This window comes from Cenococcum geophilum, assembly GCF_001692895.1.
Source record: "Cenococcum geophilum 1.58 unplaced genomic scaffold K441scaffold_55, whole genome shotgun sequence".
Classification (NCBI taxonomy): domain Eukaryota; kingdom Fungi; phylum Ascomycota; class Dothideomycetes; order Gloniales; family Gloniaceae; genus Cenococcum; species Cenococcum geophilum.
The window spans coordinates 1,110,284-1,125,242 of record NW_027137613.1 but is presented as its reverse complement, the minus strand read 5'-3'; the positions used below and the strand labels follow the sequence as shown (position 1 = coordinate 1,125,242).

Sequence of the window (14,959 nt, the reverse complement as noted above, 5' to 3'; positions counted from 1 at the left end):
CTACTATTCCCTACCTTTATAAAGGTAAAGGCTCTCTACTACTCTCTATTGCCCCTAAGGATCTTAGTGTGGCACTCCCTTTTATCTAACTACCTGGGCAATCTACTAGCTATTTTAGTAGGCATCCTAACCTATAGCTGTAAGATAGGAGCCGAATCTATCCCTACCCTAAGATCTTATAGGAACTATAACTCCTCTTAAGATAATACCGACCTTATCTCTAAGAAAATAATATTAGACCTTATAAAAGGATATATTAGAATTGCGATAGAGCCTATTATAGTTTTACCTCTTAGCCTAGTGCTAAAATTAGATAGAGGATACCGCCGAATTTATAATCTCTCCTTTTTACTAGCATTTTTAGTTAATAACGCAATCCTAGAAGAATATGGAGCACTAGTATATACTATAGTTACCGCCATTTAGGCCTATATTATTTCTGCAGGCCGTAAATATCTGCTGCTTAAGAAAGATATTAAAGATACGTTCTATATAGTCCCCCTATCCTATAGGGCAAGAACATTAATGGGCTTCTCCTAGGAAGGCGTTACCTACTAGGAATGCTGCCTATCCTTTAGTCTTTAAACTGCGCTACTTATATTTAACCTCTTCGCGGAAGGCCTATACTGGATACTCTATTTACAACTACCTTATAAGGTAGAATACTACCTAGATAACTTTATCTTTATCCTTACTAACCTAAACAACTTAGCGGCTGTTATCTAAACCTATATCTTTATTACTAACTCCCTAGGTATCCCTTAAAATAACTCTAAAGATATAGTAGGAACTGTTATTAAGGTTTTAGGATATACTATTAACACTATATAAATGTAAACTCGATTATTACTACAGAAACAATTACGCGCTATTAAGGAGGTCACTACCGCGCTCTAATACGGCTTATTGTTATTCCTTTAAGCCTAGTAGCTTACGGGCTACCTTATATAGTATACCTACGTAATTAGGCTTAGTCGATCTTACTCTAGATCCCTTTAAATCTTTATTACTACTTAGCCGGAGACTCTAGCAAATAAGCATAAACCTAGGCGATTTAGTACTAAGTTGTAAAGTAACTTATATATCTAGCTCGACCTACTAACTATAAGTAATAGGGTATTATTCTTTAACGACATTAAGCGTACCTATATTTATCTCTTTACTAACGCCTCTACCCAGTTCGGGTTTGGCAGCTTTTACTTCTTTAAGAAACTTAAACATAAGGATAACTGGCAGTAGTATACCGCTAACCTCCCTTAATTTTAGGCGTTTAGTATATTACCTAAGCCCAGTTAATAAGTAGACCATATTAATCCAAAGGAGATGCATACTATTGCTTATGCATTTAATCTATAGTCTACTAACTGGCAGTATAGCGCGCTATCTATTTACATTAATAGTATAGTGGTTTACCATAGTATTAAGAAGACCGTTATCCGCGGTGTAGTAAACGAATTACTCCGTAAGATCTTGCTGGCTGCTATAGCTTATAATATTATATTATCCGCGAAGTAGATCCCAGGTAATTTAAATAGCTTAGCTAATATACTATTTTAATTTTAGGCCGCGACTATCCATTAATTCTGTCCATACTGGGCCCTTAATTTACTATTACTAAAGCTAATAAGTTTTTAACTAGGTGCCGTAAACCTAACGGACTACTTATAACCACCTATAAACTTTAAGGATATTGTTAACGCGCTATCTAACCTCTACGCGCTCCTTTTCTAGTACGGCCTTACGCTAGTAACCTATAGGAACTATTCCTTAGTAGTTAACAGCTGGGAGTTATACTGTATACTTAAAGGAGTCTCTTCCTACCTAGCTAAGCCGCGTAAACTAGGCGAATAGATTGCCTGCCGTATATTTAGTACCTCCTAGCTATAGATGGGTAGGCTTAAGGCCGAAACCTTATAAGCCTATATCTCCGTAATTCGCTCTTACCACGTGGATTACAGCATCTTAATTACGGCATTTAAGGATCCTATAGTATACCGATTACTTACTAGAGCAGCCGCTATCTCTCCCTTAGTAAAGAAGGATAAGCAGCCCATTACTAGGGATATTCTAGCCCAGGTAGTAACACACGGCCTATTACTACTAGATATTAACACTAATACCGCATTTACCCTTGTATTTGCTAGATTTTTATAAATAGGTAAGATTACGTATATTACGGCGGAACTTAAGAACTAAATAACTTTCCTAGCGAAAAAGGCTACTTAACGCGATATTACCTTTATATCTAGTGGGATAATATTCCGCCTTAAATAGAGTAAAGCTGATAAGCAACACTAGGGCGTTAATATCGCTATTGCGGCGGTAGGCGGTCTATTATGCCCAGTTGCTACTATAATAAAGCTGTTTAATAGGGACCCCTAACCCCTTAACTCCCCCTTATTTAGTTTTAATGGAAAACCCTTTACCTTTTTAGGGATTCGCAAGATCCTTTCCTCCTACCTAGTAGCCGCTGAAATTAACCTAAGTAGCTACTTAAACTACTCCTTCCGCCGGGGCGCTGCCTAGTTCACTAAAGATTTAGGGTATTTATATCAGTAAATTTAGCAACTAGGTCGGTGGTTATTAGAAGCCTTTCGCCTATATATTAAGACTAAGACTACTAACCTCTATCGCCTTAACTCTTACTTCTAGCGTAGTATACTACTCTTAGCGTAAAGATCGCTAGCTAGATATTAAGATTTCCGCTAAGGCGCTAGTGGTAAGTAAGCTAATAGTGATTTTCTATACCGGGCATGGAAAATCCTAATTGGTTAGCTTATAAGTTAGGGTCTATAGAATATAGTAGAATGTAACAATGTGGTAGAATATAGCAGAATGCGATAATATGGCAGAATATAGCAGAATGCGATAATGTGGCAGAATATGGCAAAATGCGGTAATGTGGCAGAATATAGCAGAATATAGTAATGTCTTCTTAGGCGTAGGAGCTTTACTTAGGGATATCTGGTTACTTTAGGGCAAATCCTTAGCAGATTTAAGTGCTAGGTACTAGCAAAACCGCTAAGAACTAGCCCTAGAGTGACCTTATAGCCCTACGTCTCCCAATTATACGGTTAAAATTAATATCCCCTTACGTAACTGTGATAGATAGATACTAGCGTTTATATATTGCTTAGCAGTATCCATCTTAGCAATATATAATACTAAGACCTCCTGCAATATTCGCGAATATTAAATATAGTCACTACGTAGCTAATTTACTTTTCCTACCTGCTATCCCTTATACTTAGTATATATTATATATAGATAGCGCTTTAAGGCAATTCTTTAGCAGGTGCTAGGAACTAGCAAAACCGCTAAGAACCCGCCTTAGTGCGACTACTATAGTTAGATAGTTTTGCAGCCATAGGCTTGCGGTCAGGGATATCTGGTTACTTTAGGGCAAATCCTTAGCAGATTTAAGTGCTAGGTACTAGCAAAACCGCTAAGAACTAGCCCTAAAGTGACCTTATAGCCCTGCGTCTCCCAATTATACGGTTAAAATTAATATCCCCTTACGTGACTGCGATAGATAGATATATATAACACTATGCTAAGGATTACAATGTAGATTACTTAGATATAGCTTTACTGCGATGCAATGGCTCTACGCCGATTGATTGATCTACGGCTCTAAAATCTAGATCTATAACACTAAAAACAAGCTCTAAGCTACTGATTTTATACTAGCAGAACGAAACTTAGCAAGAGATTCGGGCAGTAAAGTTACTGCCAAGTGTTACTACCTGGATCCTAGCCGTTTTAGTAGTAACGTAGGTGGTACTTTAATTCGTTTTAATATTTTTATAACCAGGCCTAATACCAGGTTGATATTGCCTATACTTTAGTAAGCTTAAACGAAGAAGGCGCTTAATATCTTGCTTATTTATGCCTATCTGCTAACTGCCTATAATAATAAGGTTCTAGGCCAGTTGTATACGGAAGCGGTAATAGGTTTAAAGGAAGGGTTTACTTAACGTCCGGAAGATCTTCTTACTAATAATATAGGCGTTAATTATAGCCGTATTAAGCGCCTAAAAGAATAAGGGTATTTAGGTGCGTATAGTAGTAATCTAGGTAGTGTAGTAACTCTAAAGCTAATTATAAATATTAACGCCACCTATTTAGTTATTATAGTTGATAAAGAGCCTAGGAAGCGTCAGCTTCTTAATTAAATTATTACCCTAAATATTAGCCACTAGCTCCTTAAGGAAGGAATTATATACTCGCGATTGATATTAATTAACTTTATTAACATTCTTATTACTACACGAGTGAGCTGTTATTAAAAATCGTACTAAATTCTTATCCTGCTATATAATCGAAAGTACTGAATTAATAACTATTCCTGTAATGAAGTTAAACGGTAGTCTTATCTTTCTTTTATTAGCCCTTTTATGCACCTTTAGATAGGCTCTTAAGTTTAATCGGGCCGTACTAGCTGTAGCAATTCCAAGTTATTAAAGCACCTGGAGCAACGGAATATTCGTAAAATAGTTATCTAAGAATAGGTAGAATTAATGAGCCTAAAGAGGAAGCTATCGGGTGAGGTAGAGGACGCATTTAGAGGTCTTTAAGAGGGCGATATCTTAATAATCTATTCAAGAAGGAAGCCTAAAAAAGTAGCTAGGTGAGGTAAATATAAAGCTATAGTAATATCCATATTAATAAAGGCTCAATATCTTAAAGCCCTTAGGTATTGGTTTACTAGGCAATTTAATTATAGCTATAGATTATCTAGTAAACCGCACTATTATTTTATTAAAGCTAACTATAGATCTAGGTATAACGTACTTCCTAAACGCCTTACCTAAAGGAGTTATTAACGGCTCAATCTTTTTAAAAACCTGATATTTAACGCCTTTTGGTAGAGGTGGTGAGACATAAAAAAAGCGTTTAAGTTACTCCCATCTTTTTTAGCCCATAAATAAGCTGATTAAGTATTTAGGATATTTAGGATCTGTAGCCTAAAGGTCTCACACTTAAGGAGCTTTGAAGACGCCTATATATATAATAAGTCCTACCCAAATCATTAACTCTTTAGCAGAGGTCTCCTTCCACGCCCGTGATTGTTTACCAGCATACCGTCCTAATTGGTGATATCTACTAGCGTTTTAAGAGGCTGTATAGAGGTTTATGTTAACTGCAAGCCTCTTAAATACACTAATACTAAAGAATAGTAGGAATACTTGAATTGGTAGGTCCTATCTAGATTTATACCTACTAGACGCTATATTAATCTAATCTGCTAGCGTACAGTAAGCAAAGCGCTTAGTATCCTTATTTTGATCAGGAAGATTATCAGATTTAATACCCGTGCTAAAGCCATTAATAGGCTCATCAGCGCGCTAAGTGGTAAATATTAACTTATCTGGAAGGTTAATAACTTTAAGATCTAATTTAGGAATAGCGGCTATAGGCTTCCATGTAGTAGGTATAGCAGGAAGGCCTATTCTTACAACTTCTTTAGCTGATAGCTCTGGTAATTCAGTCTCATCTACCTTATCTGCCTTATCCTCTGCGGTCTCGCCACGGGCCTTAAAAACGGCTCCTAGTTTTTCCTCCTTAATATCCTCCATCTGGCTACTTAGCCGGGCCTCCGCAATATCCTTACTTAGTATTACCTACCGCACAGCTACCGGAGCCGCTAAAGCCTCTATAGGCTGTACAACTACTGCCGCTAAGCTATCATGTATATACTGCGTTGCTTGGAAGGATTGTGAATAAGACTCCCAGGCTTTAGGTACTTTTGGAGGCTTTAGAGGCTTTGGAGGCTTTAGAGCCGAGAACGCACGACATTTTTTAGGCGGCATAAAGACGATATTTTATAGAGGATTCAATGGTTAAATAGAGGGCGATAATATTGAAGCTTTTTGATCAACTACACCACTAAATATTCTATATACAGGCTTCCTAGCCACGTCGCTGCTGTTCACCGCAATATTCAAAGTGTCAATGAGGCGCCAGCACCCCTGCCGCGGCGCAATCGCACTGACCAGGAGCTTCAACACCAAGTCATATACGGTATAGAGCCTCTAGATTGGCTTGAGAGGCTTGCATATACGAAAAGTGCAAGAAATCTTGCCACACGAAGGGATGGGCTGTACCTCCGTATGCGGGTAGGAAGCTCGCTTAATATTTTCGCAGCACTTTCGCAAAAGGTAGCCGAATAGTCACTGACAACAACATTATTTGGGAAGTGTTACAAGGTATCCCCACCAGTGTCCCCCCCCCTATGTGTGCGCGCGCAACACACAGCAATTTCGCTTCGTACGCACTAGAGAATTTCAAGTTTAACTCTTGTGATTAAGCTTAAAAATTCAAGGCTTTACCCCTCTTGCGGGTGCACAGCTCTTTTGGCAAGCGCACAGTATCTACGCTAGATGGTGCACTTGACTAGTGACTACCTGTGTAGGTGTATATGTCAGCCACCTCTGGGAACCATACTTCGGCGTGAATCCCAGTTACAATTTCCAGACGGGTGTAGTCAATTACCTAAAGTACGCCGAGAGAGTCTCTCCTTGTTCTCATATCATCGCCCCAACCCCTCGCTAACCTTTACTGACATCTGCACTTGTAGCACTGGTCGTGACAGTGGTCTTACCGGCGGTGTAACTGAGAACGGCGTTACTGAATCACTTACAGTTCTCGTACAGGGCGGTGTTTTCGGTGACACTGCGACCACGAAGATTTTCATTATGACACCAGCGACCTTCGATCTTGATCTTACTGCGGGCGTTTCCAGCGCCGATCAGCGCGCCAGTCTTACGAACGGAGACTTCCAACCTCTCTTCGATGGTTTAACTGCGACTCCATAGGGCGTTACGCTTCCAGATAGACTCACCCCAATCAAAACACAATTGGGACAACTAATGCCCGGTGTGCCAATCAGTGAGGTTTTCAATAAGCGAAATTCCTGCCAATAAAATATTGGCATTTGTCAATATTTGCAGTGTCAATATTAAAATATTGGCAATAATTTAAATAAAATTATTATAATAGAAATATACTATTTAAAAATAAATATTATATAAATTATTGGCATAGATTGGCAGTTTTATAATATATTCTTGCGTGTAGAAGTATTTATATACTATAAAATGTCTTAGCACGCGCTGCCTTACTAAAATNAANTAATTTAAATATTAACTACCCCTTACTATACNANAACNATACANAATTAAAGCTCTATATCTCTAATATAGCCTCTTTGCTCTGCTGTCTACGTTATCTATAAGTAGCTAGTTATATAATAACTTTATGGTGGCGTAGTTAAAGGGTAGTTAGACTTTTTGCGACCGTACGCGTCCTACCAAAGCTCTGCAAAAGCCCTGCACGAAGCTCTNCTNNAAGCTCTACTCGGAGCTCTGCTNNAAGCTCTACTNNAAGCCCTATATAGAGCTCTAAAGCTCTACTAACACGCAGCACTAATATACTAGGAAGGTTCTACAATCGGCCGTACGAACGCCCATACGACTAGTCGCTATATGATCGTCTCTACGAACGGCTCTATAAATGTCGCACGATTGCCCGTACGAACGCCTATACGATTAATCGATCGATTAATTAATTACCTATACTAACGCCTGTACGAACACCCATACAATCGATTAATTAAACGTCTCTATAAATGTCTACACAAACGCCTGCACGAACGCCTGCACGAACGCCTGCACGAACGCCTATACAAAGCTCTGCTTAAAGCTCTATACAAAGCCCTTTACAAGTCTTCAAAAATAAGCCTAAATGCAAGGTCTATATGGAGAAGCTCTATCAAAGCTCGAAGCTCTGCTCGAAGCTCTACTCAAAGCTTTACTCAAAGCTCTGCTCAAAGCTCAACTCAAAGCTCTGCTCAAAGCTCTGCTCAAAGCTCTGCTTAAAGCTCTGTACGAGGCTCTACTTAAAGCTCTGCTCGAAGCTCTATCAAGGCTCTACACGAAGCTCTTCTTAAGCTCTACTTAAAAACTCTACGCGAGGCTCTGCTCGAAGCTCTACACGACACTCCACTCCAAGCTACTAACATGCAGCACTAATATACTAGAAGACCCTATAATCGTCTATACGAACGGCTCTACGATTAATTGATTTATTAATTAATTGCCTACACGAACGCCTATACGAACGTCTGCACGTCTACACATCTATACGTCTACACGCCTACACGCCGCACGTGGCTCTACATAAGGCTCTACGCGAACCTCTGTACGAAGCTCTACTAAAGCTCTACACGAGGCTCTGCCTAAAGCTTACCCCCTACTACAAAGCACGACGGAGGGATAGGATTGCGAAGCAAATCCCTACCAACTAGTATCTATAGGTTAAAAGTCTTCTTTTACTGGCAGTTTAATAACTCTTCTATATTAAGGGAGTCTAATATAGGTATAAAAAGTAATAAGTCTGCTTTAGAAGCTATAATATTTAATAATTTATCCGTACGATATTAAGTAAAAAAAATTTGATGGAGTGCCAAGAAGATCTGCAAATATTATAAATATCGCCAATACTCGCCAATACTCGCCAATATTGATTAGTGCCAATATTGATCAATCTGATTGGCCAATATTGATATTGAAACCCTCACTGGTGCCAATTTCGCAATTTACCTACAGGAGGCAGACCATCGATAGATTTCTGAGCTCCGATGGCTACGGCAAAGCAACCGTAAGTGTTGTGCCATTTCCCCTGCATCGTGTTTTTAAGGAGCCTATACTGCAATTACATGGATCTAACAAGCACATTTATTATAGGTCGTATACAGCAACAATTAAAAGGAAGACCCGAATACATTCGAACCAATCGGCCCTCCTTAGCAGGCTATTTGGCAGTGCTGGATGTAGGGCAAATTGATGGGTTCTGACTAATGGGACGCTTTACTAGGGTAAGTAGCGAATCGTCCGTTAAAGAAGCCTTAAGACGACTAGGGAGTTTATATGAGGCCTAGGCCTGGTGTATTATCCTAATTGACTAGACCTACTATTACATCTTTGTCTGCTAACATATGTCTAGTTAAACTGGCTCATGTCCCGCCAACCAAAAGCGCCAAGCTGGTAGTCTTTGTAGCTCTCTAACGACATCCCCTGGCATACCGACATCAGTACCTCCGACCACATTAATCTCATTAACATCGGTTTCTCCGAGCTCATCGATCCCGGCATCCACCCCGAGTACTGTGACAATTATACCTATACTAAGCGGGAGTTTATCGCCCCCATTGAGTAACCTGCCGACGCTTACCACTGCTCAAAGTACACCAGCCGGTGAAACCTGTGTATCGACCGCTACTTCGACTTAGTGCGCTCTCGGACCTAACCCAAGTATGTAACTCTTCATCACCGTTGAACTTGTCCCGAACCTGTCACTAATAACTAATTAGGTGAAACGGCTTGCGTTACGAATACATATTGTGCATCCTTTGCTCCTACAGCAGTCATAATAAGCTCAACTGCTGCACCCACGCCTACGGGTCAGGTGTATATCGATATATATACTGATTCCGATTGTATCAATGTCCTCGAGCAAACTATTCTAAATGCAATAGGCCAATGTTACAGCCCTATAGACTCGAAGGGCAACCCAGCAACATTCGCTTGCTTTGCACTCACCTACATCAGTACGGCAGCTTCCAACTCAGCTGATCTGATTGCCTATAAGGATGGTGGCTGCTTCGCTTAATTCGATACTGATTCACAAACATATCCTAACTTGACCTCCATCCAATATTAGAACGAAAAACCATTCACATTGGGGTCTCTAAGCCTGGGTTCGGCTGGCAAGTAGCTTTCGAGATTAGAAGCTATAGTGGAACACACTATATAGGGGAAATGGCTCGAATCGTAACTTATACTGAGCGATGAATTTGGCATCTACTTTCCCGCATTTATGATGGAACGGATACTGGATACACGGATATCGTGGCGTTGCTTTATTCATACTGTCGCTTCCGAAAATGTCGTAGTTTACAATCTCTAGTCTGAATTATAGACTTTTATATTAAACATTACCTGTCTTCAAGATGTGAGTCTCGTATATGTCTTCTACTATTACTCAACCATTCCTCCCAAAAGAGGCTCCCTCTTACACCAACGCCATTCAGCGACTATGAAATCCACCAGTGTCCTCACCAGCACCAACAGAAATCTCACTAAACCCCACCATAACCTGCTCCTCCTCCTCCAACCCCAAAACAGAACCCCCAAAACAGAAACCCCAAAAACAGAACTCTTACTAAACCCCACCACAACCCCTAAAATATAACCCCCAAACAATCGACTATAAATCCCCCACTACATCCCCTTTATCCTTACCCTATCCATTAAATTATCCCTCTTACTTTTCACGGCCCTGCAACCGCAAGTCGTTCATGGGATTTCAAATTTCTATGCTTTAGTAACACTGTCTCATATATACTACCGGCATTCTTTAACGACAAGGCACGGAACGATAGACAATAAAATACAATATCTAAGATTTTAAGTCTTGATAACCTGTAGAGATTCCTTTTAATAATCATGAGCGAAAATTTCGATTTATATCTTCAACAGAATTTTGGGATAGTGGAAGTGTCTCATGAGATTATGAGGGCGAACATGAAGGATTCAACACGAAGGGTTATACGAAGGATTACACGAAGGATTACACGAAGGATTACACGAAGGATTACACGACGGATTACACGAAGGATTACACGAAGGATTACACGAAGGATTCAACTCCCAGTGCATATTCAGAGAACTTTTTCCATATAACGCACGACATTCCGCCTCCCCCTTTCTTTATTAACGAGCTGAAAAGCAAATACAACTCCAATATCAAGCCGCGTAAGCACGATAATCAGCACTAGCAGCGCCGTCGTAAGTCAAGGGAAGTCGACGCGGGTGTGATGGTGTTGGTGATGGTGTATAGGACGTACTACTATTTGTTAACCGTTTCAAGGGCTGCGTCGTTTGGAGATAGGAAATGGAGTTTGTGAGAATGGCTTTGGCGAGAAAGATAAGTAGAATAGTGAGGGAAGAAGGAAGAGGGAAGAGGGAAGGAAAGGAGGATTTGGAGTAAAAGATGTCTTGATCGTAGTTCCTGGCAGCAGGTTGACCGTTTTATATTCAAAATTCGAAGTTGCAATAGTATTTTCGTGCACAACGCAATATCAAGCAAATGTACCAACCCAAACTCACCACCACGCAGCTTGTTGTAGCTATGTCAATCTGTATCGCCCCCCTGCTCACCCTGCTTCTCAACCTGCTTCTCTGCCTGCCAGTCCTTTATAGCTTGCAAGAAGCGTATATTGCCACAAGACTGAGCACAAGCAATGGCACTCGGCCAATTTGTATCTTCCTGCGTCTTACAATTCAGATTTGGATCCGCGCCGCGATCCAGTAAGAAGTATACTAGCTCTTGAAATATTTGATTGGTGGGACGTCCAGCCACGATGCAAAGTGGAGTGCTGCATTGGCGGCCAAGCTGGTGTTGTACGGCATTGACGTCAAGCTTGACGACGTCTACAAGATGGCGTACTATGTCCATACGGTGTGTATAGAATGAGCTGGGCTCAGAGCCCTCTTTTGGTGCTAAGATCGTGGCTTGCTCGACTGCGCGGTGCAGCGTCCGTGGGTCCAAGGGAGCACCTTTCGCTCGTAGTAGCTCGAATGTCTCGACACTGCCTGACGACGCCGCCATGCCGAGAATTGTTGGGGGTGGCACACCTGTACGGCTCTGCACGCCATCCTTGACTTGAGGCGGGTTGTCAGGAATATCAACTCTAGCGCCGTGATCCAAGCACCATCTAACAAGATCCGGATATTCCACGACATGCCAAAGCAACGGCCAACTAGTAATCTTACCAGGGCCTTGTGTATTGATATCCCATCCGTGAGCAACGAGGATCTCAAGGATCTCTTGCGAAGGTTTGGCCATATCATTATTGACCATAATATCTGAGGCACTCAGTGCTGCGACATCAGCGCCGTGAGGGTGGTTAACTAAATAGTTAAGCACGTGAACCGCTCCCCTTGCTGCTGAGCGCCTAAGGCCCCGTTGAACGACGTCCTGGACTGCATGGCTTGAGTTAGATTTGGAGGCGATTGATATAGCCTGTTCCATCAGCGATACATCGTCGGCCTTGCATGCTTTGATGCATAATGTCATTGGGTTGCTGGATCGACCTGCGGTGCTTTGTTCATTTGTTTGTGCCATCTCCCAAGGCGGTGATCGAGCTCTGAGCGCTTGGTGTGGGAGGTAGGTGATATAGGAGGTAAGTGGTGTATGAGGCAAGTAATCTGCTTTGAGTTGTGACTTTTGATCAAAGCTGAGTATCGTAACAGTTGGATGTTACAAAATCTATAGCTTAGTTCTGGTGAAATGGTTGATGAATCGTAATTGAAGAGAAGAGGAATCCTCGAGGTAGAAATACTCCAAAGGATGACTGGTCCGTGCTTAGCTAAGCGAGAAGCGCTAGTCATCATGCGCTTCATAGACCACTCACGGCAATCTACAATGCGCAGCTAGTACGAAGAAGTACACCAGTGAATCAGCCCACAGATCCAACTCCTAGCAATTACAATGATCTAGACACCGCGGCTTCACCAGATATATGAAAGAGACACGGTCACAAGTGAACCAGGAATTTCCATTCAGAAAACCCCTTGAACTTGTAACCCCAGGGCCAGGTTATATCTCCATACTCAGCATACCACACCCTACCCCAAACGAGGCAAGTATAACATAAAAGAGCATAGCTACTGCTAGTACTTTCCCGCGACATAGGGTCCGCGCAGAACCTTGGTTGAAGCACCCCGGTACTCCTCTTTTTCTGTCCGATCTACTGTCAGTAGCATTTCGGGGCGTCTACTCCCCGAGTATAACTACCTAGCCCCGGTGGCTGGCGAAGGATTCGCATCTTCGGTCGACATGCACCTGAAGTGTGTCGTTTTTAAATGCCAACAAGCTTACAGAAGTAAAGTCGTTAATGCCGGATTGAGTCGAGGGCTATGCTTAAGAGCAGAGACTGTTGGAAAGTCTTGCTTTAGGAAGTAGGAAGGAGGCGAATTAAAATAAACCTCAGCAAGCCGGGGCTGCTTCGAGCAGAAACTATTTCACAGTCTTGCTGTAGGGTAAAAGGAGGAAGGAAGGAAGAAAGGCATATCGGCATGAACCTTAGCGAGCCGGGGCTGCTTCGAGTAGAAGCTGTCGAGAAGCCTTGCTGTAGAGGGAGAGGACAGAAACTTTCGGCTTCGTTATTCAATCGATCGCATGCAAATCACAGCTTGACCACCACTAGAGCTTGATCACTACCAGAGCTTGACCACTACCAGCTTGACCACCACCAGCTGTAATGGGGCGTTCTGAGTGGGTCTCGGTGGAGAGGGGTTAATGGCGCATGACGAGGTCAAACGGCCGAGCGAGGGGTGTTGGGAAAAGGGATTGAAGAAGAAGATGGTCGAGCAGCGGGGGAGCGCGAACTTTTATAGACGTTGAAAGCGGCGGCAGGCCCGTGTACGCGCCTTGCCCAACGCAGAGGGTCGCTAAACCCGGGGGGGCAAATCGCCGTACTAAGATAATACCATATGACTGAGTACTGCGGTTTGGGCCGCTGAATTCGGCTGGTTTGGTCGCTGTTTTACGCAGCCTTGACCGCTCGCTAAACTCTGCCTGCAGCGCACGTGCCTCGGTTCGCGTGGAGCGATGACAACCGCGTCCCCTCCCAAAAATTGCTGGTTGTTATCTTTAATCATCTTGACCATCTAAGTCCTTAATCCAGGAGCCAGAAACGGCTCCCCATCAGTCATGGCAAGGCTCGTCTATCTCTGCCTTGCGGCCACTCACGGCTACATAAGTTCTCGCAGTTTCTACCCACCCACCCTTGACCTCTAGAGTCTGAAGGTCGGAGAGTGTAGCCGAAAGCTCCGGAAGTGTTCAAATACGCCACGTCGCAAAATCTTACACTTGATGAACTTTAGCCCCGTGCGCGCACACCTAATGAGCTTTCAATACAAAATTCTTCAAAATTATCGTGATTAATATATTAAAGCTACATATTATTATATAATATTGCAACTATACCCTATCTTTGGCGTATTTAAGATCGTGCAAATCTTAGTATTAAAAATGGCTAATAATACGCAAGCATCCCGAAGTGCGCAAAGATGTATCTAAGATAGATCAATAATATATCTAGGATATAATCCAGGTACCCTTGCGCACTTACCTATCTCGGGTAGTTCTTCTATATTACTGCTAATAGAAGAAACTTAACCTTTAATTAAAGACTTGGAATAATTACGGGAGAACTTCTTTTATAAAGGGTAACGGGTGCAGGAGGAACGCATATATGTGAACATTAAAGACAGTAATTAGGATATATCTGGCTTATATTGGGAGTACCACTAAGATATTTAATCCTAAATGCCTATGCTATAACAATCTGCCAACGCCTCTTCTTTAACAATAGTAGTAAGTAGAATTATATAACGCGAGCTATATATAATATATAAACTAATTATCTCTATAATATAGCTAGGCTTAATATTAATTACATAAACTGGATCGCTTGCAGTAGAAAGACTTATATTTAGTTAAGAGATACTAGAATATCCTATGTCCTCTAAGTACGGGATTAGATATATTATAGATTTGTCTAGCCTATAGCTAAATAATAAGAATATTATAAAGATATACGAAAATGTAAGACACTATATCCTAGATAGATCCTATATATAACTTGGTTCTAATATAGATAGATGCAATACTTATATATATTAAAGAACAAAATAAGTATAATATGCCCTCTTCTTAGCCTCTAAAAGTGTTTTAGAAAACAGATACCCTATTTAGGCGTGTTTTATTACGAATATTTAGACCCTTAACTATAAAACTTTCATCACGAGCAAATTATAGTGGAGGACTGGGAAAGAATACGTAAATTGCGAGAAAAAGTATAATATATCTATAATATTATGCTACTATA

The 14,959-nt window shown here is 41.3% G+C and overlaps 1 protein-coding gene across 1 annotated transcript; it reads right to left on the bottom strand.

Moving 5' to 3' along the window:
* Nucleotides 1–10,970: 10,970 nt before the first annotated feature.
* Nucleotides 10,971–12,426, bottom strand: K441DRAFT_276522 (uncharacterized protein). The gene has a single exon (XM_067640907.1). It carries the CDS (start codon nucleotides 12,187–12,189, stop codon nucleotides 11,197–11,199), a length of 993 nt encoding a protein of 330 aa, XP_067499119.1. The 5' UTR covers nucleotides 12,190–12,426; the 3' UTR covers nucleotides 10,971–11,196.
* Nucleotides 12,427–14,959: the final 2,533 nt, after the last annotated feature.

What these genes read in the sequence shown, in the direction of transcription:
- K441DRAFT_276522 (XM_067640907.1), bottom strand. Translation starts at nt 12,189, where the DNA reads ATGGCACAAACAAATGAACAAAGCACCGCAGGTCGATCCAGCAACCCA.